We start from the raw sequence: 24,273 nt of genomic DNA, 5'->3' as shown, positions 1-24,273 counted from the left end.
ACAGGGAAACACAAAAACCAAGAGCATAGGAAGCAGTGGTTAATAAAGTCATTCAAGGCAGATGAGGACACATATGCAATATATGTAGATGAATTGGTAAAGTTAATAGAAGTACTTTATTCCACATGGAACATATTTCAATAGCCTGTAACCCAGACCTTCTAGTTCTGCTTCTACTGGACTCAGGAGAAATGAAAATATACTCAGGTCTGATATTTGATAGGAATAATGATATAGGATATTTAAAAGACAGTGATTGGGCACAACATGAACTATTTAAGAATAATTAGACTATGGGAATCTGTTTCAAGACTTTAACGTACTGCTATGGTGTATAATTTAATATCATTTTATGATAAATGGGCTTGATTTCTATCTCTTAAAAAATCACTACCATTTCAAGCCAAATTATTCGTGACATTTGGCATAGTTATTATACCATTTAAAATTCTTAGAAGAAAACTGTTGGTAGAATTCCTATTGAGAACTTAGATATTTAAATAAAAACATTCTCACCAGGGCATATTTCTATAAATTCAATAAATTTATGAAAACTATGCTTCATCTAGTTAATCCATTTTATTTCTTTGGCACAACATGAATTTCAATTCAAAACAAACCCAGATTGATATAAGGAAAGACTACTACAATATGTGGAGCGCCTATTGCAATAGGGAAAAGGGGCAGGAGATGAATATAATAGGGGGAACACTCTGACTGTGAGATTCGTAGCCATCACAAGAGTCAGGCAAAAATGGACTTTTGATTTACAAGGATGAGAAAAGAAGGCAGAAAGAACAAGGTGGGGGGCGAGGGAATGAATGAATGTCTGATGTGACTGTGCAGTTGACCTGAGAATGAATTTGGGTGACCTTTCCAGTCATAGCTGATCTGAGATTGGACAGTTGGTCAGGGACAGTTGATCTGGGAATGTTTCCAGGCAGTATTCAGAAGACCAAAAAGTGGTCAGGGACCTGTGGGGAAAAGGCAAGCCTGACTAAAGTTTGATCAAGTCAAGTTTACAGGTAGTTTTTCCAGATGGATCCATAGGGGAAGCCAGTACAGGTAATCATTTATGACAAGGAATAAGAATTTGGAGGGTATCTGAGCATTGTGATAGATCAACAAGGAGGTCATCTTCAACACATAAGAAGGGGTGGTCGTATCGAGTCATTTCCTAAAACACACACCAAAAAAGTGGGTGATTTCTTGAATTTAGTTTTCTAGGACCATAGTACTTAGGTAAACTTTAATATTTTCTGAATCTTCTTTTTTTCCAAAGTTTTGCTTTGAATGCTTCACTTAGTTGTTTAAATGCCAACACAACATTATCATTTTCATCATCACATAATTCACTTAGTGAAATGCTGTAAAAGATTAAGTTTTTAAATTATTATCAGTTTGATTTGTGCTTAATAATTTTATACTGGTTACATGATCTTTAAATGCAGGAAATATTTACTATACCTGATGGACTGAATAACAAGTGTAAAGTCTCTGATAAAATTAAAGGCATCTCCCATATTGAGCCTAGAAAAAAAGAAAACAAACTAATATTTAAAAGAATAAATTCAGTTTTAGTGGGCTCCTACTCTACAGTAAAGCAAATAATAAATTATCATCACTGAATTGTTGGCCTTTCTGGGACAAAATTAAAATAGATATGGAAAGACTATAGTGAAGTGTTCATGTTCTTTGCAGTCAATATTTCACTATTTTTAGTTTAGTGAACATCACAAGGAAAAAAAAGATACACCAATATTACTTATGAATATATTAAAAATTCCACCACAAAATACTAACAAACTGACTCCAACAGCATATTTAAGAGACTATAAATTATGCCCCAGTGGGAATTACCCTGGAATTCACAAATGATTCAAACTTCATGAGAATCAACCAATGTAATACAACACATTGATAGATGGAAGGGGAAAAAAGCCACATGATCACTTCAGTTAATGCAGAATAAACTAATAGAGAATTCAGAAATAAACCCATACATCTATGGCCAAATGATTTTTGACAACATGTCAAGACCACCTAATGGGGAAATAATTCAACAAATGTTGAGACAATTGCAAATGAATGAAACTGGATTCTATCTCTCACCCTTTACAGAACTCTATTTAAAATGAATCAATGACCTAGACAAAAGAATTAAAACTGTAACACTCTTGGGTACAAACAGGGATAAATCTTCATAATCTTTAATTTGGAAATGGTTTCTTGGATATAATACCCAAAGCATAAGCAACAGCAACAACTAATAGGCCAGACTTCATCAAAAGTAAAGACTATTGTGCATCAAAAAACATTATATAAAGAAATTGAAATGATAATGTACAGGAGAAAATATTTGTAATTCATATAGATGATAAAGGCCTACTATCCAAAATATATAAAGAATCCCCACAACTCTACAACAAAGAAAACAACACAATTTACAAAAGGTCAGTGTTACAGACACAGGTCCATGCAATGAGAGATACCATGTTCCCCCACCCCCTTTACAAGCAGCCACCTTGTACTAGCTGTTGGGACTGAGGGCCAGAGTTAAGCAGGTTAATGAAAGGCAAGTTAATGAAAGGCAGGTGGTTAATGAAAGGCAGGTAGTTAATGAAAGGCAGGGCCAGGTTAATGAAAGGCAGGTGGACTGGGAGAAGAAAAAGAGCTTATGCTTTTGCAGCCCCACTTGCAACCTGGTACTACTGGGAAGGAGACATATGGTGAAGAAACATGTAGAGACAATTCTAAGAGACATGTGGGTGAGAGAAACATGGGGAAGCTGACAATGGCAGCTGTTCTCTTGTCCCAGCTTTCTGGGCCCTGCTTCAGAACCTCTTCCCTATGGCTCCCCACCGGAAGGTGGCTTAGACTTATGGCAAACTTTTTGGACCTTAATGAACCTGGTTGAGGTCAATACTGTTTGACTAGGCATTTACCCACGAGGGAAGGAATGAGAGAATGAGTAGTTTGGGGCATTTTATTGGGAAATTCTTGATAGGAACTTTTTTCTTCTCTCTCTCTCTCAGCACACTAATGCTATTAAATATCTATCACATTAACAATCTGCTTCCTTTGTCCTATGCAGTAGATGGCTGAACCCCCTTTAGAGTGTGCATGTTGGGGCCCCTGGGTACCCCTTGTTTGTGTGCTAACAAAAGGATTTGAATAGATATTTCTACAGAGAATGTACACCTTCTTTTTAAAACATAAAAAGATATGGACAATACCGGTGCTTAAGGAAATGCAAATCAAAACCATAATAAGTTAGCATGACTTCACATGCAATAGAATGACAATAGTAATAATGATAATAACAATAATAAAGGAAAATAAATTTGGTGTGTTTGTAGAGAAATTTGAATCCTTGAATATTTCTGCTGGTAATATAAAGTGGCTCAATTTTTATAGAAAATATTGCAGTAATTTCTCAAAATCTTAAACACAGAGTCACTATACAAGCTAGGAATTCTACTCATAGGTATACACATAAAAAGAAATGAAAACAGGTATTCAAACAAATATATGTACACACATGGTCATATTTGACCTATTTACAATTATTCACAACAGCCAAATGAACCCAATGTTCAGTGAGTTACTGTTTAAATAGGTACAGACTTGGGGTTAATGAAAATGTTCAGTAATTAGGTAGTGGTGGTGGTTGTACAATGTCACTAAGTTGTTCACTTTAAAATGGTTACTTTATCTTATATGATCTTGGCCACAATAATAATTTTTAAAACATTTTAAATAATTGCAAAATTTATGTTAATTTTCTTAAATTATTGCATCTTAAAAATATTCTAATAACTTATAATGCCACAGCATAATAAACACTCTTTACACAAACACACATACATCCATAAAGAATGTTAAAATAGAAAAGGTAATACCAATTATCCAATTGCAGCATTGACAAGGAACCATGTTTGTAGAAGTTCAATACATAACCATTCAATGGGCATTTTCTTCCAATTCCATCTTGTTTATTCAAGCATAGGAAAGGAATATTTTTTACATTCATGTTTATTGTTCGTAACATGGCCTGAGGATATGCAGAAGTTTTGGATTGTTAGCATTTTTCTTTGGACATATGCCTCACTCTATTATAAAATTTGATTATTATTGTTTATTGCATTTAGCTAACTAAAACTATAACCCAATATATTTTAATTAAATATTATCAAATGTACAGTGTATTAAGGCTCTCTAAACTTTAATATATATAACCAAAAAAATGAGTAAAAATAATCAACACTAAAAATATTTATACTATTTTAGAAATCACAGAAATGATGCTAATAATTTATTCAAAGTTTGAAGTTGCCTAGTTACATCTATAACCTCAGAACTCTATTATAAATATTCTTCAAATCCAATTTCCCTGAAGAGGTATTCTTGATTTTATAACCTTGAATTATTAACAACTACAGTAATAGTGCTTATTTTTCCCATTTCCATATACATTTATTCTTTTCTGAAACTGCCTTTCAGAATATAATTATCTCATTTTAACTATGATTTAGACACAGTCATTAGAATTTACTTCCTATCAACATGCTATGTATAAACTGTCCGGGGTCAGATTCATTATTCCCAATCACGTAGTGCAATAAATGAAATGATTCAAGTGTTAGTTTTAGAAATTAAAATACTTGATATTTATTTTGTTGTTTATTTTTATTTAAGTAGCATTGCATTTCAACATTATATAAATTTCAGGTATGTGTCTTTATAAATCAATATCTGTATATACTACATTAATTTCACCACTGAAATTCTAGTTCCATCCTTCCCTATCCAATTTCCCCTTGTATCCTACCACACATCACTTTTTTAGATGTAGGGATCAGAAAAATGATGACAAACAAATACAAATTGCCCTCAATTGGCTAATAGCAGAGTTTCTCAAAAATTACTGCGCCTTCTGAACTTAACATTTTTGAGATGACTCCCAAGATGAGGCATTTCCAGCAGGTGATATTGTTGTTACTGAACTTTGATTTACACTTTGAATAGCAAGGACTTATGGTGATGTATATTAATAAGAAATAATTCATACATGCTGATTAAATCAAAGTACCACTCTTTTTTGTATTATCTAATCCAATTTTTTGTTTTAAAATTATTCAAGTAGTTTTTTAAAAGATTTCTTTTCTGCTATAGTGAGAAGTATACCTCTACTGTGGAGTAAGATTAAGATGGCTTTGTTTTGCAAAGCCCTTAGTATTATAATCATGTAAAATTGATTTCTCTTAAGTGAATAGACATGAGAAAGAAAGTTTCATACCAAAATCCACTTACATCACTTAGCACATTAAAATCAAATAAATCTTGATCAGTTATGTTGGACAGGCAAGCAAATGGGGAGACAGCAGTTCTGCTTTCAGTCCCAGGCATCAAATGAAAGACCAGTTCAGAATCTTCATACTCTTTACCGGGAAAGTCTAATAAGAAATGAATTAGAAAATAAAAAACAAAAATCAAAACCATTATTAAACATGAATTACTTAAAACAAATCAGGCTTAGTAATATCATTTTACTTAACAAAGTTTAAGAAGGGAAATATTTAAGATGGAAAATTTTAGAATTGTATTGCAAGATCATTGCTGAAAGGGTTTTCTTCCCAAACTAATCTCATTCTGGACACTGTTAGTAATACCACCATATGCAGCCATCAGCTGATCCTATTGGCAACTCCAGATCTATCCACTTAGCAATTAGATAAACACCATTTACAGTGTGAAGACAAGCTTTGTTAAACACCAATTGTTTTGAGATCTCAGGTCAAATGACAAAGCCATCTACCTGATCGTTACAATGTGTTTTATTATCAAGATGATATTGAGCTACAAAAACTGCAATGTTTCTCATAACTGATAAAGTTGACATAATTGCTCATTTTCTGGGAACTATACTATTCTTATTCCAATAAAAGGGACAAAAAAATCTCCTAGTTCAATCACTTGGAAGCAAAAGTGTCAGAAATATTTCTAGCACTGTGGAGCTCATTCAAGTCTCCTGAGTGGTGAGTCTGGGAGAAGGAGCAAGGGATATGTGTTATACAATAGTTCTATCATCTCCCCCTGCCTCCCTACATTCCTTCCTTTATACTTGTTTTCTTTTTTCTCTTCAGTAACACTCTTATCTAATGTCTCATTTCTATTTGACTGAATCACTTCATCTTCTATTGGTCTCTGCCTCCTTATCCTATTTTTTCCTCTTTACTTCTCTGCTTTCTCTGTAATGCTGTCTGGTTTTCTTGCTACCATTGTCCCTGTAAATCACCCTCTTCTTTTATGTCTTTCTTTGTCCTTCTGTCTCTGTTTCTATTTCTCTACTTTTTCTCTTTCTATTTCTCTTTCTGTCTCTTCCTGTCTTCTATATTTGTGTCTCATCTGTTTTTCTCTATACTACATAACATACTGACAGATTTCCAGTATTAGAATCTGGGTATCTTTGGGGAAGCCATTATTCTGCTCACCATAAAAATGATCCTAAAGAAATATAAAGAGAGATAATTATACTGTTCCAAGTCTCAAAGTAGGCAATCCTAGAAACACTTAAGTTCTTTTCCATGAAGTAAACTCATTACTAACTAATTTCTCATTCCAGGACTGAATAGACTGATCATTTTCTCTTTGTCTTCCATAAGCCTTCAACATTCCAAAATGTATCAAAAAAATATATAAATATACCAAAGCATTCCCCTTACTCCATGTTTTCTCCTTGCTTCTAATAGAAGTAAAAGAAAACAGAATTCTGTTCCCATTTTCCTCTTAGCTTCCCTTCTCTCCATCTTTCCATTTTGGTGCACTGAGTGTATTATCTACTTCCAATGTTTTACATTTTATCTGGCATAATTACCGAAATTTCCTTTATTTTCATTTTAATTTCATTCATCCTTTCTTCAAAGACATGAGCTATTTCTTAACTTCTTGTTGTAATGGATAGTACTCAAAGAAGTACAACATACTGATGACCCTTAATACATTTGTTAACATTTCTTTTATTTCCAAAGTTATTCAAATTTGAAAATATAATTAGCTATGAGTGTCAATATCTACTAAGACAAGAAGCATCAATAGAAAAGGGACTATGATAGAATGGTCTGCTAGCTCATAATGACACTAGAAAATATAAAAATATTTTAAACATTTAGTGTCAAATCAAGTCTATGGTGGTTTATCTAATTTAAAGTTTTCAGTATAAAATTTCCAAAGTATAGATCTGAATGATTATGATAGTTTCCTGTATTTCCTTTTTTTTTTTTTGAAGTACTTTTGCCCTTATTTTCTAAAGTTATTTTTACCTCAAAACATTTACATTTATTTGCTTTAATGAGCTTCACATTTTGTTCATGCACAGTCACAATCTTACCAGTTTCTGAGAGTGGTAGTTGGCATTCTTTTCTCATGTCAGCCAACTTAGAAATTGTTAAGAGAAAGGAAACAAAATTATTCTGAATTCTGTTGTTGTATTCCTCTACCACTTCAGCAAAGTTCTTGGGAAGAGCATTTAGAATCACCTAGGAACAATGAAAGAAATGAATGAAATTATTCAAAAAGCACCTAATTACAAAATCTGTGAGACATAGAGACAAATTTTTAAAGTCTGGATGAAAACATATTTCTGAGAATAAATTCTATTATCTACAGCAAAGTACAAATACAAAATCTAAAGTTACCATCTAGGGAAATAGGTTGTAAAGAAAATGTGTTATGCTCAATTATATTATCTAATGTTTAAAATCAGCATTATAGCTGGAGCATTTGTTCCCATCATAGAATATTATTTTAAAAGATAAATTTTAGTGGCTGCATAATATTATCACATAGAGATATGCTAAAATGCATCTCATAAATAGCATCCAATCTTCAATCATAAATAATCTTGCTATTATGGGTTGAATTGCATCCCTCATGTATAAACCCCAGCACCTCAAAATGTAACCTTATTAGGAAATCAGGAGGTTGCCAGTAAGCCACCGGTAGGTAGGGAAGAGTTGTGGAACAGATTCTCCCTCACAGTCTTCAGAGGGAGCAAAATTTGGAACTTTTGACCTGCAGAACTATGACAGCAAATTTATTTTTAATGTAAATTTTTTACATATTTTACACCATTTGTATTTGTATTTTTCACCATATTTTTCACTTAAATTCCAAAAGGTTGAAATATTACATTAAAGATTATTTTAAAGTATATATCTGTATATTACAGCCCTATCAACAAAACTGCTAAGTTCAATTTTTGCCAAATTAGCAAGTGAAATGACAGTATCTTGTTAATTTTTATTATCTATTATTCATGAGATTATTTCACATTTTATTTTCTTTGTAACTTCAGCATGTATGAAAGCTATATATTTTATGAGATGTATTTTGCATTTGAAAACTTACTATACTCTCATTAGTTATAATAATTTTTATGTTGATTCTTTTTGATTTTTTCAGTAGTAAGTTGTTTCACCTGTAAATAGCAATAATTAAAATAGTTTTTTCTTACCACTGAATGAGAAAAGTTCTTTTCAAAATTTTTTACACAGGGTGGTAAATACTTTCTTCCAAAAAGATTGGCTAATACTACCACTAAGGTTTCCATCACATCTTCGGAAAATGACTTGCAGCCTGTTTAAAATAATGAATTTAATTTGTACACAGAAAATTATAAAACATTCACAAGAGAAAGTTAGTTATGCTTGTTTCACATTCTTAAGAAAAGCAATAAATCAAAATCAACAGGCAACTATAAACCAGAGACATTCTACAGGGAGGGGAGAAGAGAGTAGGATCAAAACGGGTGGGAAGAGCATAAGGGACCACAGTGATAGTTCACAGGTGAATGGGTGGCAGGCATGTCACATGGACTAACCAAGATGAAAATGCATACATTGTACAAAAATGGAAAACATATATAAAATAATAAAAAGAAAAACAATAGAGATATCAGCTGAACTTACCATCTCTTCTTTAGTAGGTGAGTGCTGAGAGACTTTGGAATAAACAAAAACCAGATACCCACCAAAAAATAAAATAAAATAAAAGTTCAGTGGAAAGGTAAAAAAAAATAAAATAAAATAAAATAATGAATTTAATTTTTTAAAACCTTAGAGCATACAATTCATCATTTCAGAAATATACTGAGCCAGTTCTTAACAGCTAAACTTAACACATTTGAAAATGTTACTTTCCAAGACATCCCCTGCTCATGGATTGCAAGAATTAACATTATTAAAATGGCCATCCTACCAAAAGTAATATACAGATTCAACGCTATTCCAATAAAAATCTCAATGACATTCTTCAAAGAAATAGAACAAATACTGATGAAATTCATATGGAACCACAAAAAAAAAAAACACGAATAGCCAAAGCCCTACTGATGAAAACAAAAGAGAAAGGAGATATCCCACTTCCAAACTTCAAGCTGTACTACAAAGCAATAATAAATAAAAACAGTTAGGTAGTAGAACAAAAACAGACACACAGACCAATGGAACCGAATAGAGAGCCCAGAAATAAAACCACACTTATATGGACAACTGATCTTTTACAAAGGAGCAAAGACTATGCAATGGAACACAGACAGTTTGTTCAATAAATGTTGCTGGGAAAACTCGACCACCACATGCAAAAAAAATGAAACTAGACCACTACCTTTCACCGTGCACAAAAATCAACTCAAAATGGATAAAAAAAAACTAGACATGAGACCTGAAACCATAAAATACATAGAAGAAAATATAGGTAAAACACTACAAGACATACATCACAATAACATCTTTAAAGATTCATCACCCAAAGCAAAGATAGTCAGGAAAAGATAAACACCTGGGATTACATCAAACTGAAAAGCTTCTGTACAGCAAAAGAGACATTAACCAAAACAGAGCGACACCACACTGATTGGAAGAAAATCTTTGCACTCCAGTCAACTGATACGGGACTGATCACAAAGATATACAAAGAACTCATACCACTCAACAAAAACAAAATAAACAATCTAGTCAAGAAATGGGCAGAAGAACTCAAAAGACATTTCTCCAAAGAGGAAATGCAAATGGCCAACAGTCATATGAAAAAATGTTCAACATCCCTTATCATCAGGGAAATGCAAATTAAAACCACACTGAGATACCACCTTACACCAGTGAGAATGGCACATATCAAAAAAACAAGCAACAGCAAATGTTGGCAAGGATGTGGTGAAAAAGAAATTCTCCTGCACTGCTGTGGGAGTGCAAACTGGTCCAATCACTATGGAAAGCTGTCTGGAGGTTCCTCAGCCTACTAAAAATGGAGCTACCATACGACCTGGCAACTCCACTACTAGGGATCTACCCAAAGGACACAAAAACATTGATTCAAAAGAACACCTGTACACCTGTGTTTACTGCAGCACTATTTACAATAGGTAAAACCTGGAAAAGGAAACAATCCAAATGCCCAAAAATGGATTACTGAATCAAGAAGATGTGGTATATACACACACAATGGAATATTATTCAGCAATCAAAAAAGATAAGCTCATACCATGGGCAGCAACATGGATGGAACTAGAAGGAATTATGCTCAGTGTAATAAGCCAGAAGGAAAAAGAAAAACATTGGATGGTTTCACTTATAGCAGGAATATAAGGGAACCAAAGACTTTTGTTAAGACTTCACCGTAACAAAATAATAACAGTACAAAACACAACAAAGCAAAAAACAGACAATGATAAATCAGAGACATCCTGCAGGGGAGGAGGAGGGAGAGGATCAGAGGGATGGAGGGAGGAGCACAGGGGACTGAGGTGATGGTGCACGGGTGCATTGGGGAAGGAAACTCTATGGGGACTACACCTGAGGGGATGGGGGGAAGCAAATATTATTTAAAAATGAACAATGATGTAAAAAAAATTTTAAATTAGTATTAAAAAAGAAAATGTTACTTTCCAGTTGTTTGAAATTTTAATAAATTACAATATTGCTTTATAATAATGCATACAATGTACCCTCTGCAGGCACTGATGATTGGTGTCCTAGTATCTACTCTATTTTTATATGGTTCCTTTTTTTTTAATTTAACTTATTTATTTATGGTGTCCACTCTTAGCTGTAGGAATCTGGGGAAAAATGAACAGCCATTTGCCCTTCAGTTTTGGAATTGCCTTTGGGATCCCATCATTAGTTTCAAAGATTCCCCTTTGTTTCTCCACTCCACTCTGTTTCTTCACCCCTGTTTAAAATCCACTAGAGAGTGAAAGCATTATGGTACTTTCCAAATTCCTTGTCCACAGTTCTTTCTCTTTAGCATGTATTACAGTCCAAAAGAGCTCACTCCTGCTCTGGCTGACTTGCCTTTGCTTCTGATATTTTCTTGTAATACTTTAATAATCATAGTCAGCAGACCAAAAAGAAAATGACACATCTCATGTGAGAACTTGAAATGGGTCATAACTGCCTCATACTTTTGGAAGAATGCAGAACACGTATAGATTTCAAGTTAAAAAAAATCAATTTGATATACTTCACAGTTCTCTACAAATACACAATGAATATATGAGTACTATTTCTATAAATATATTTATTTATACAAAATTATAAGAAAAATGTTTAAAATACAATAAGAGAAAAAGCAAAGTGAATGAAGTTCTAGGGAATGTGTGTGGGTATATGTAAATCATGTGTGGCCTGTGTGTGTGTGTGTGTGTGTGTATGCACATGCATATTCATATGTGCGTAATGGTTGGCCAAACAATCTAACAAGCAGAAGTTTGGGAAAGGAATATTTGCTTACCATGTATGTAGGTTGGAACACATAACTTGTGAAATAAACCTTTTAAAAGCAAGCTTACAAAAACAAAATTTGCAGGCTCATGGTAGTGCAAATGAGACACAAGTCCAGAATATCCAATGGGAATACATTCTTGATTCAGGTAACCCTATAAATGAGTTGTGACATGTTAACCTCAGTCTTTGTATCACAGAAATATCAAACAAATAAGTCATTAATAAAGGAGATTTCTGTATACTACAATTAAATAATTGTAATAACACCTTCATTTTGTGAAAATAGGGTTAAATCTTACCTCTGTGACTAAGAAGCGCAAAGAATATACAAAATAAAATTTTATCACTCTGTTGATCCTTGGTTGCTTGAAGGATATCAATGAATGCTGAAGAACTGATAATGCCTATATAGGCATAGGTCAAAATATCAAGTTAGACATTAAGAAATTGAGCAGTGTGTCTTCCAAATGTAATATATAAAAAGACAATCAAACATTTCTATTATAGATCATAGCAAAATGTATGTATTTATGTACTACATATGAGATATATATATAGTGAATGAAACGTTTGCATTTTAAATTAGGCATTGCATTTTCTTTTGTTATCTACTTTAACTACATTATACTAGCTATCCTTTATTTTTTAATTATATGTGTGTAATAGAAAATGTTAAGAAAAATTTGGATAGTGACAGTAATAAACACAACTGTATGCATGAGATGAAAAGCAAACATAAGGTATAAAATTATAGAACCAAGAATTACAAACATTTTAGTCTCTTGTGCATTCCTCAACCATTAATTATTTCTTTGAAATTGATTTTTAAATATTTCAGTGAATACATATATACAGAAAAAAGTTTCTTTCTAAATTATGTAGAATCCAGGAATAATAATAACATGGAAATCATGGGCTTACTTTTCTATGTTTCAAAGCATGAAAGTTAAAATTATATTTTTGTTTTGAATAAGGATACCATAAAATAGAATTAAACATTACAATGAGTTCATTTATAGCACATTATTTTATTCCCTTCAGTTTATGTAACATTATAAAATTGAGCTCAAATGATTTTATTTATTAATTCAAATACCATGAAAGTTTACCTTTGCTTTGGCATCCTCTCTGTCATCTGCTTTAGCAACAAGTAGCATAAGTCTGAGAATCAAAGACAATTTTAAAGGAAATTGACCCTTCAGTTTGGGCACATTAGATTTTAAGAGTCTTTCTATCTTAGGTAATGGAATACCATAGAAGAAGACACTGCCTATAAGATCTTCTCCACGTCTTCCTGCGCGGCCAGACATCTAAAGAGATGATCACATAACTTTTAAATAATTTCAAATCTTATCCTTCTAAATAATGTCTAACTTATTTTGTCATGTAGAACATTAAACTTTCAAAGACTCCAAAAGAGTTCTTTGTTTCTTATATACTAAATTTCACAAAGTGGTGGAATATGGGTGCTTTGGTAGTGGGTGCACTATAGAAACAACACCTGAAGGTGGGGATCCTTTATTTCCAAAATACAAACAATGACATCAATCAATGTTGCCTCAACAACAAAAAAATTAAAAATGAAACAAAATCTCAAAGATAAGGGGAACTTAAAAAAATTAACAAACTTTAAAATTATATTTTATTTTAATTATACACTATCAAAATGTGTTTGCTTTTTCAGTAATGCTTACATATAAAGATGATGACTTTCAAGCAGGAGCAATTTCTGTCTTATTTACTACTATGTTTCCAGAAATTAACCTGAATGAACTAAGAACATAGTAGATACTCTATAATTTATAATTGTTGGCTCCTTTTCGGTATTAAAAAGTTGTTGCTACTTCTTCACATTATTTTCCCTTCAAACTCAGTATATTTACCAAAGCAGGGCTAGCCTCAAGAAAATTAATTTATTTAATCAATACATGTACTTAAATATAATCATCCTCAAAGATCTCATATGGGGCCTCCCTGGTGGCGCAAGGGGTTAAGACGTAACCACAGCCACTGCAGCATGAGTTTGATCCCCAGCCAGGGAGCTACAGGCTTCCAGTTGATCCCGGATATGACCATAGATTTGTCCTATTCTAGCTGTAAAGTGCAGGTATATCAAAGCACAGAACATATGACTAGTTCACTCAGTTAATAGATGGTAGAGAAGGAATTTGAATTCAAAGTTTCTGACACTGAAGACCTCCTCTAATACCTTATTCCTTGCAAGCCTTTCTGTGGTATCTTTAAAGTCATTTAAGATATTTAACCTCTCAACCTTCCCCCCCCTCATATCTACTCACAATGGCACAGCAGACCTTTCCTGGCTCACCCACTGCTCCACTCAGCAGTGTACTTCGGTCAGTCTACCTATTCTGCTCCCCACTCTGTCTCTGGTGAATCCACTCACCCCTCCCCCACCTCTGGCCTGTACCCCAGTTCTTGTATGCATAAATAAAAAAGAGAGATCTCATGTATTTAGAACCCATGTTTACTGTGACCAAATGATTCAGAATAAACATGGTTTACCATATTTTGATATGGGATGGATGATCCAGATCCCACATATATAAATATAACAAAAAGTATGTAATATAAATACCTGTCGAAAGTTTAAGGCATCCAAAAAAACAGAATCTTCTGTAAAAACAACAGATTTACACGGCATATTAATTCCCAAAGCAAGGGATGAGGTAGCTGTTACCACCTATGGTAAAGGGTTAAAAAAAATAAGGAAAACAAACAACTTAGACTACATAAAACACTAAATGCTAAGTAGATTAGACCGCCCCAAATCACTTTTCTTAAATAAAAGTATCATGCAAATGCAATGTCACTAAAAATAGAAACTTAACCTTTCTTTGGAATAAGTATCTCATAGAAATTTACATACACTTTGATGTTTTCCCCTAATATTACAGTTAGCATTTTTAGATTAGAAGATGATGTGAAATCAAAGTCATTTGCTAAGCATTGGATTTTTTGTGTGTAAGTAAAAACAATAAGTTAAAATGCATTCTTTTTACATTAAATTTTTTTGGAAGTAAAATTTACATTAAATTTTTTTTTTACATAAAAATTTCTAAGGACAGAAAACAAAGTGATAAAAATCATTAGAAGAGCAGAAACAAGTTTACATCAAACATTAACCTAAGTGGATATGGAAGTTGAGGTATATATAAAAATGAAGCATTACCCAGCTATGAGAAAGAAAAGAACACTGAATTTGTGACATGGATGGATCTAAAAAGCATTATGCTAAATGAGATAAATCAGACCAAAAGATGAAATTTGTGTGCTATCACTCACATGTGAAAATTTTAAAAGTTGAACTATTGAAAACATAGAATAGAATGTGATATCTGGCACTTGATCCCAAGTGAACAAGCAGAAATGCTGATACATATTTTTAAATTTAAAAAATCAACAATAGAAGAATGTTTAAATAAACTACATGTGTATGTATTATGATATATTTCCAAAACATTTATTTCACAATATTTAATACTATACTAATGACAGACTATTAGGCAAATTAGACTAGTTCCCAAATTATATGTAATGTACTGTATATGTTTTAGATTACCTATGCAAAAATGTGCTTAAAAGAACAGAGTAAGATATGCTAAAACGATAGCAGAGCAACCCTCTAAGTGGAGTGATTATAAGGGAAGGCAGATAGAGTGTCTTCCCTACTCAGTCCAAAGAAATAAAGTGTTGTGCTTTTAGGACAGTTATCCTCAAATGTGACCAACCTTGACATGTCTCAATCTAAAAAGCAACTCTACAACTTGTCTTTCTCTGTATTCCATTGAGCCATGATGAAATCCAATGCCCCTCCTTAACAGACCATGCAGCTTATAGCCTTGTCTCGTTCCATTCAGTCTGCGTAGGATCTTCATTAAAGTCTGAAACAGCCAAAGAGTTTTCAATATCATATTAAAGAAGTTACCCTTTAACTTACCAAAGATATTATTTGATTGCTTAGAAATTATTTCAGAGTCACACTTCTAAAAATAAGTAGTTCTATTTTAGACCAGGTGTTTTAGAACAATCCCATAGAACCTGGCAGTCATGTTTGGTACTTGATACAGGTAAATGTGATCTACCCCATACAGGGTGATCCCTTTTTCATCCATTTCCTCATCAAGATCATGTGCCCCATTTTCTGCCCCCCACGCCATTGAGTATGAAAGCCTCTACTTGCTCCCAAAGTGTTAATCACTGGTCATAGTTCTGAAGTACTAGGGTCTCCAGAACAGCCTCGGCAATGAGGATACACTGAAGGGGATGGATAAGTATTCTAAGAAACAGGGAATTGAGTAAAGGACTGGAGTACTCTGAGGCTAGTACCCAACCCATTTTGCCTAAGTTCTCAGTTTAGTCTGATTTTCTACCACCACATTTTGTTCTAATTTTTGCTGTTGATTTAAACTTAACTTACTGGTAAGTAAGTTCTATTATCACCTTGCTCTCCCTCTGTGTCTTCCTGTCTGTCTTTATGTTTTTTATCTTTGATCTCCCTTCTACCTTCTATCTCCCCTCTCTCTACTTCTCCTTCTTTCCTTCTTCCCTTTCTTCTTTCTTGTTCTCCTCTTCTTTCTCTCCTTCTCTTTGAAAGTTCCTGGTCTATGTCTATACAATTTCTTTGTCTCTCTCTTGTCAGTCATTATTATTATTGATTCTCTGTCTTTTTTCTTACTCTTTTCGCTTTGTCTCCTTTTTTTCTCACTCTGCCTCTCTTGTTCTCTCCTATATCTTAAGGAGGGAAACAAGCATAAACAAGTAATACCAAGAATCTCTGAATAGGACATGAATCATGAAGTCAACCCAAAAGCATTTTATGAACACTCACTGCTCAGGATGCCTATCCATGTTCTAGAATTATTTTTTGAATGAGATGTGGTGTAAGAAAGAAGTACAAGACAATAATGACTTCACGGTTTCCAGGCTGAAGAGCTAGGTAAACGGTGGATATAGAATAAAAAAGAGTTTTCAGAAGACAGACACATCTGATTTTGACTTTTTGAGACTTTGAGACTTTTGTAGCAAGCTGCTTTGTAAGCCTATTGTTCAGAAGAGAGTTTACATTCAATTTTTATATTTTTATCCATAAAAAGGAATAGTTAACTGATAAGGGACTGATCACAAAGATATACAAAGAACTCACATGGCTCAAAAAAAAAGTACAATTCAGTCAAGAAATGGGCAGAAAAAAGACATTTCTCCAAACAGGAAATGCAAATGGCCAACAGGCATATGAAAAAATGTTCAACATCCCTTATAATCAGGAAAATGCAATCAAAACCACACTGAGATACTACCTTACACCAGTAAGAATGACACATATTAAAAAAACTAGCAACAACAAATGTTGGCGAGGATGCGGTGAAAAAGGAACTCTCCTACATTGCTGGCGGGAGTGCAAACTGGTCCAACCACTGTGGAACGCTGTGTGGAGATTCCTCAACCTGCCAAAAATGAAGCTACCATATGACCCGGCAATTCCACTACTAGGGATCTACCCAAAGGACACAAAAACATTGATTCAAAAAAACAGCTGCACACTTATGTTTACTGCAGCACTGTTTACAATAGATAAAACCTGGAAACAACACAAATGCCCAAAAATAGATGACTGGATCAAGAAAACGTGGTATATATACACAATGGAATATTATTCAGCAATCAAAAAAGATAAACTCATACCATTCGCAGCAATGTGGATGGAGCTAGCAGGAATTATGCTCAGTGAAATAAGCCAGAAGGAAAAAGAAAAATATCGGATGGTTTCACTAATAACAGGACTATAGGGGAACCAAATAAGACATCGGTGTAAAAAGATAATAATAACAGTACAAAACACAGCAAAGCAAAAACAGATAATTGCTGCAGGGGAGGAGGAGGGAGAGGGATCAGAGGAAGAGAGGGAGAAGCACAGGGGACTGTGGCGAGGGTGCACGGGTGCCTTGGGGAAGGAAATTCTATGGGGACTCAACCTGAGGGGGTGGGGGGAAAGCAAATATTGTTTTAAAATAATAAATAAATAAATATAAATAAATAAATAAATAAATAAATAAATAAAGAGGAATAGTTAACTTCAAATAATGGAGCCAATCTCACAAAGCAAAGTAAACTGCAGAAAACCGAAGAAAACTGCAGATGTTAGAGTTGTAACTTAGCATGAATATGCAAGCTATTTTAATAGTTGTACCACCTGACAAAAGCTATCTTAACTTCTCCAGCCTCCAACTTTAGTACCATATATTAAGATGAATTCACATTAAATGTTTATGCATCTTATACATTGAATATTACTATAGACACACACATTTTACAGGTTGAATTGTGTCTGTCCTAAAGTTCATATGTCAAAGTCCTAACCCCAATTCCTCAAAATATGACTTCACAGAGATAAGCTCATTAGAGAGGTAAATACATCAAATTACCTGGACCATTACAATGGAGTCATTAAAATGGACCCTAATCTGTTGTGACTGGTGTTCTTATAAGAAGACATTTGGACATAGATCTATACAGAGAGAAGACAATGTTGAAGATACAGAGAGAAGATGGCCATCTACAAGCCAAAAAGAGAGACGTGAACAGGTCCCTCCCTCACAGCCCTCAGAAATAACCAGACCCACCAACACCTTGTTCTTGGACTTCTATACTACAAAACTGTAAGAAAAAACATTCCTGCTGTTTAAGCCACTCAGTCTATGGTATTTTATTAGAGCATCTCTAATAATCTATACACATGTTCAAATGAATATGTTTATTTTTTTCATCTTACCTGGTAATCCACAACTGAACGATCAGCATAAGTACAGTCTGCAGGAGCCTCACAAAGCTTATTAAGGTTTTTTTTCATTTCCTTTATTTCAGCTGACCATAAAATCAATCTTTGAATTCTAGCACATGAACCTGAGTTTATAAAACTGAATAATCAGAAAAAATCAGTGAATATATTGATTATAACATGTTCCTTTATTTTTTTTTTGTTTGAGGTTATGTCTATAAATGCCAGGTAAGAAGAATGCCAGATAATTCAAAGCCAAACACAATTGTCCTATTAAAAGATATTCATGAAGTAGAGGCATTTCTTCACATAATTCTATGTTTTACATTTAGATAATAAAAGTACAAAAATGTTAAAATGGTATTTCTTGAGTATTAAAAGATAAATGTATTAGTTAACCCCTCTTGCTTAAGGAGATATTTGATATTTTAGTAGCTATCCTTCAAAAATAGGTATAAAATTCATACACTCTAAACGAATTTGCAATTTCTAAAACACAAATTTACAATTTGTGCTTCTAAGGCAAAGGAAGGAAAGAATCTAATAGAAGAAAATTATTTTAAAAAACTGTATAATTATAAAAATACTCAATATGTTCTCCTTTATGATCCCCCAATAGAATAATATAATCAACTTATTAATCACAACAAGAGAAAGTTACATCAACACATTCTAAAAACAACTTTGAATTATAAAATTAACCAAATAGTCACGTTTTATTAAATGTCTAATTCCACAATTCAAGAAGAAAACTCACGCAGCAAAGTTTCTCCTTTGAACCCTTCTTGCTTTCCACAGTTTCTTGATCAAAATTTTCTTCTCCTTTTCAGAATTTGAATCATTATGGGTATTTTGTTTACTTATCAAATTATAACGCAGTCGAGAAGCTGATATTTCTACTGTGTGAATGTTGAATCTAGATTTTTTTAAAAAAATGTGAGCGTTTTTGAAAGTTGCATGTTCATGTCACTCTAGATTTGTTTGCATTAATAATCAGAATTCATGGCAAGAACATTTATTTAGGTAATATTCTCTGTAGAGACATTTTGACCCTTTGGAGTCCCAATTCAGTCTGTATGAGTAAAAGAAAGAACCAAAAATTTTCTATACAGGCTCAATTTTTTATTATAAATAGAATAAATAAAATGGTTAATTAGGTAAAGTCTCTTTACTGGATCAAAACTGCTCCTTTTTCCATTTTAAAACACCCTGTATTAAGATTTCTGAATATTTTTTAAGAACAACTATTGGGGTTTTTGTTTGTTTCTATAATACCAGTTAGTTATTTCACCTATGAAAGGCAGTTTGAGTTAAGAATTTTATTTTGTGGTGATTTCTATGAATATTTTGTACTTCATCATACTTGACTCAACCTTTTATCTTTGCTCAAAATTTTTCCTATTACCACACAAAAAAATGAAAATTCCTTTTATTAGCATTTGAAGGAGTTCACACTTTGGCCTGGAATTACAGGTTTGACTATGAAATTTGTATATTTATGTAAGACTTATAAGAGGATGGATGTATATATACATATACATATGAAGATGCATAATCTCAAACCATACCTATTCTCTCTCCCATATACATATGATATATATGAAGATATACACAATATATATGACAGAGATAGAAAAGAGTTGAAATATATATATCATGTAAGTTTTTCCTCATAATCTGTGTTTGTTTTGGAGAAGGTCCTCCCTCTCTAGTATGACTACACTTTGGGACCAAGTTACTTGGTGAAATTGTCTTTGAACAGCCTGGCCCAACACAGGTTTATTCTTTTACTCTTGTCTGACTTTGAAGTTATATGTAACTTTTCTAATAACTAATGGACCAGAGAATTCTATGGTATTTAATAATGCAATAAGATTTTGAGGTATAATTTAAAAATGGAGATTTTCCTTCTCATATTAACCCAAACTGGTATAATAATTTGACTTTAATATGAGTAAAAATTCCCCAAAAATCTACTAATATGAATCATAGACTATATATCCATCTTCAATTATTTGTTTCAGAAGACCTCAAATTAATATAACATTAAGTATAATGTTATCTACAGAAATCAGACTTACGCAAAAAATATTGCGGGTAGCTTATCCATTTCTTTAAGTTTTTCCACAAAGAATGGAAACTTTCTTCGCTTTTCACTTTCTGCACAGTCAAAAGTTTGAGGCTTCAGGTACTTCAGTAACTCATTCAACTGAGTAAAATCATAGATAAAAAGTAGATCATAAAATATTTGTAATTATCAATAAAAATTGGTAATAAAATCAGTTAACATTTGAGGTTGAAAATCAAATTTGTAAGATTGGGTTTTTATGGAGGAAGCTGAGAATTAATCCAAATCATGCACTAATCTCAGAAAACTCAAGTGATATATTTCAAGTGATAAACAGTGTTGTAAGTCTATATTCTATAGCATGGTGTTTATTGAAGGGGATGGATATTGTCACAAAATGTTGATTATTACCAGGGTTTCTATGGGGTACAATATTCATAACTTCCACAAAACTCTACCAATACAAACCAGAGATTATACAATCATTAAAATTTATCACCCAAATCAACACTGAGAGAGCAACTATCAAGGAGGGTATTAATCATTAAATTAAAAAAAACAGTTGCAAACCAGAATGTCCAGGAAAAAAAAAAACAGAAAATATGAACAAATAGAATCATTTGAAAGCAGAATTTAGCTAAATTCCCAAGTGTTTAGGAGCCTAGCCCTAAGATAGAGAACAAATCATCTGTTGATCCAGAAGATCTACTGATGCTGGTCTTAAGCCAAGTATAGTTCAGTATAACCTCAAGGAGAAATGAGACACAAGTGCTTAAGTTATCCAAACTGTGTGTGCCATGTTCTTTTTGCTTCTGCTTACATTCTGTGATTTATATAATTTATCGATTTATATAATAATTGACTACATTATCAAAATTCAAAGAAGCTCAACACGATTTTTTTCCATTTCCTCTACTCCATCTGCTGACTCAGCCTAAAGAAGCCCCTCTCAGAGTCATCTGCAGCTGTTGTGAGGTGGAGGTTGGGCCACTCTACAAGAACCTGGTGATTCAACATTTTGCCTATGATATGACTCCCCAACAGGCCTCAATGACTCTGGCTTCAGAAGAGGAGGCAGAATGTTAAAGAAAATTGTGGTGAAGTTTGTTTGGCCTTTAAAAAGTGGCTTGTTTTTTCTGGTGATACTATTGTCCAATATTTTGAGAAATAATATTAATTAAAATTTCTCCTATCTAGTTTGTTGGCAACAAGAGAAACTAAGCATTCACCTATCCAAATAAGTGAATGCATAAATGGTCATGCCTGGAGAAATATTAAGGAAAAAAACAACAACAACAAAATAACCCAGTGGTGTCAGAAACTGGAGAACTTTTACCTTCTATGAAAAGAAATAACCTAACTTAAGCTTTATTATATCAAATGTAATTCAAAAAAAAAAACATGGTACCAGCATGTGTGGGTTGTCCAAGCTACAGCTTAGGTAATAACCCTTTGCATTTTTTCACATCTAGCTAACAAAATTCAGAGTAGAACCTCAGTGTATGTTTAGAAGATATCCATCTTCAAATCCTCAAAAGTTTTATGGGTGATTCTCCTACTTGTAACTGAAGAAGTCAAATTCATTCAATATTTGTTTTATATTTAAATGAATCTAAATGGCTTTAATTACCTTGCTTGGGACCAACTCAATCCAACAAATCATTTCCTTTTTAAGTTCCTCTTCGTATTTCTTGACATCAGATTTCTTGATGACTAATTTATTTTTGAAGCAGCTGAATTCTTCAGGTTCTAATTCCTTGAAAATGAGGAACCCCAAACCAAGAAAAATAAAGTCATCGTCCATCCTTTCTAAAGTTTTCCATATACATCACTATGAAGTAAATCCCTCAAGTGGTCAATACCCATTTAAATTCAATTACAAAGTTAACTGCATATAAGATGGTGATTTTGTTCTCTATGTAATGGTTGTGTAGTGTTTTGCTTCCATTAGAAACCACAATACACAATTTTTTAAAGATTGCAATTGGTTTTAGAGATAAAAAAATTTTCTAAAATGTTTATTTTAAAAAATACATTTTTCTTACCATTGAAATGCACTATTCTAAGCACTTTATAAATAATAATTCAGTTAATCTTCATACCAACTTTGCAAGTAGAGCTTATCTTTTCTGGGGGGGAGGGAAAGTAGATATATAGAAAATTTAATATGACCAAAACTGTAACACTGTGACAATACTTTATAATCTTAATAATCAAATATATTGCCATTAGCTATACCAAAATAAATGTGGTTCATCAATTTGCTCATTACTGATGGACTTTCATAGCCAAAGAATTAGAGCTATCATAGTGTATACATATATATATATATAGCTATCATAGTGTATACATATATATATATACATATATATACACACACATAAATATATAGTGTACATATATATAGCTATCATAGTGTATACATATATATATCATAGTGTATACATATATATAAAAAATGGTCGTGCATTATATAATGCACACACATTATATAATGCACATACACACACACACACACACACACACAAACCTGCATTCTTGGCCATTCTGGCCAAATGTGTACCATTGCATCATAAAGCAGTATGCTTTCCCGAGGGGAAAATTCAAGGTCTAAAGGGATTCCATACTTCTTAATCTAAAAACCATAAAATAAAAAATTACTAATTTTGTATCTCATATGCAGATTATTAACCATATAGATAATTAATCAATTTCCAAAATGGTTAATACTCACATGATTGACATTAAGTGCAGCACATGGGTGATAATGATCAATGATAAATTCATTATCCTTTAGGGAACACACATACTTTTCAACATCATTGTATCGCTCTTTGTACCATACTATAAATACAGAATTGAAATGATCAATAAGATCTGTTTATTTTCAAAACAAGGATGGAATCTGACTTTACAATTGTGAGCAGACATAGGGAGAGTTATGAAGGAATCCACTGTTAATCAAACCCAGGAAATAGTGCTGTGCACTGGGAAAAAAACCTTGATAAGTGTACTTATACTATGTTATGCACTGTGCTTTACTTTTTCTCTTGCTCATAGTCTTCAACTATAATCTATCACTTTTTTAATGTAATAAATTGATATTATTTCAAAACAAAATTTTTGGAAAATCTGGATCTTCAAGTTTAATAGATACACTATTTACTATCTGTGTGGACTTTAGTTTACTCTCCTAAGGCCAAGTTTCTTGCTTTATTTTCATTTAAGTAAAAATAAAATTGATTTCAGAGTTAGTGTAAGGAACAATTTTTATTAATATATCAAATACTTTAACATGTTACAAGCATGCATGGAACTCAAGAATTCTGAGCTCCCTTTCTCATGTTAAAATAGTCATACCTAGTCTAACTCTGTACTATGCTTTGTCTGTTCTTTTTTTTGCTTGTTTCCTTGAACTTTTTGAGACATTTTGTGATGGACCAGAGTTTTCCATTGTGCTCTCAACATGTTGCCAGTAGCTTTTAACTAACACCAACCACCTAGTTATAAAAAAGGAGAAAAGTATTAATTTGTCTCAGAAAAAATAGTATATCATTTATTTTCTTAGAAAAATCATGAACTTAAAAAAATAAAAATTTTCTCTAAACTTTGAACATTAAAACCAT

General features: G+C 32.7%; 2 protein-coding genes across 2 annotated transcripts; both read right to left on the bottom strand.

Moving 5' to 3' along the window:
* Window positions 1-1,061: 1,061 nt before the first annotated feature.
* Window positions 1,062-19,475, bottom strand: LOC119258254 (probable ATP-dependent RNA helicase DDX60). The gene is made up of 13 exons (XM_037526693.2): window positions 19,337-19,475; window positions 18,574-18,718; window positions 15,533-15,685; window positions 14,380-14,484; window positions 12,893-13,093; window positions 12,083-12,187; window positions 11,791-11,935; window positions 8,516-8,637; window positions 7,391-7,538; window positions 5,314-5,456; window positions 3,903-4,054; window positions 1,468-1,530; window positions 1,062-1,367 (listed from the first exon to the last, which is right to left on the bottom strand). The coding sequence occupies exons 2-13, from the start codon at window positions 18,649-18,651 to the stop codon at window positions 1,250-1,252; spliced, it is 1,533 nt and encodes a 510-aa protein (XP_037382590.2). The 5' UTR covers window positions 18,652-18,718; window positions 19,337-19,475; the 3' UTR covers window positions 1,062-1,249.
* On the bottom strand, window positions 19,333-23,705 carry LOC129146806 (probable ATP-dependent RNA helicase DDX60). Its single transcript, XM_054701130.1, has 6 exons — window positions 23,690-23,705; window positions 23,382-23,491; window positions 23,178-23,282; window positions 22,278-22,403; window positions 20,661-20,788; window positions 19,333-19,495 (listed from the first exon to the last, which is right to left on the bottom strand). Exons 1-6 carry the CDS (start codon window positions 23,703-23,705, stop codon window positions 19,333-19,335), a joined length of 648 nt encoding a protein of 215 aa, XP_054557105.1.
* Between the last annotated feature and the right edge of the window lie 568 nt (window positions 23,706-24,273).

This window comes from Talpa occidentalis, unplaced genomic scaffold (assembly GCF_014898055.3).
Source record: "Talpa occidentalis isolate TD23 unplaced genomic scaffold, MPIMG_talOcc4v2.1 talOcc4.4, whole genome shotgun sequence".
NCBI lineage: Eukaryota > Metazoa > Chordata > Mammalia > Eulipotyphla > Talpidae > Talpa > Talpa occidentalis.
Note: the sequence above shows the minus strand (reverse complement) of the source record. Positions and strands in the feature narration are given on the sequence as shown.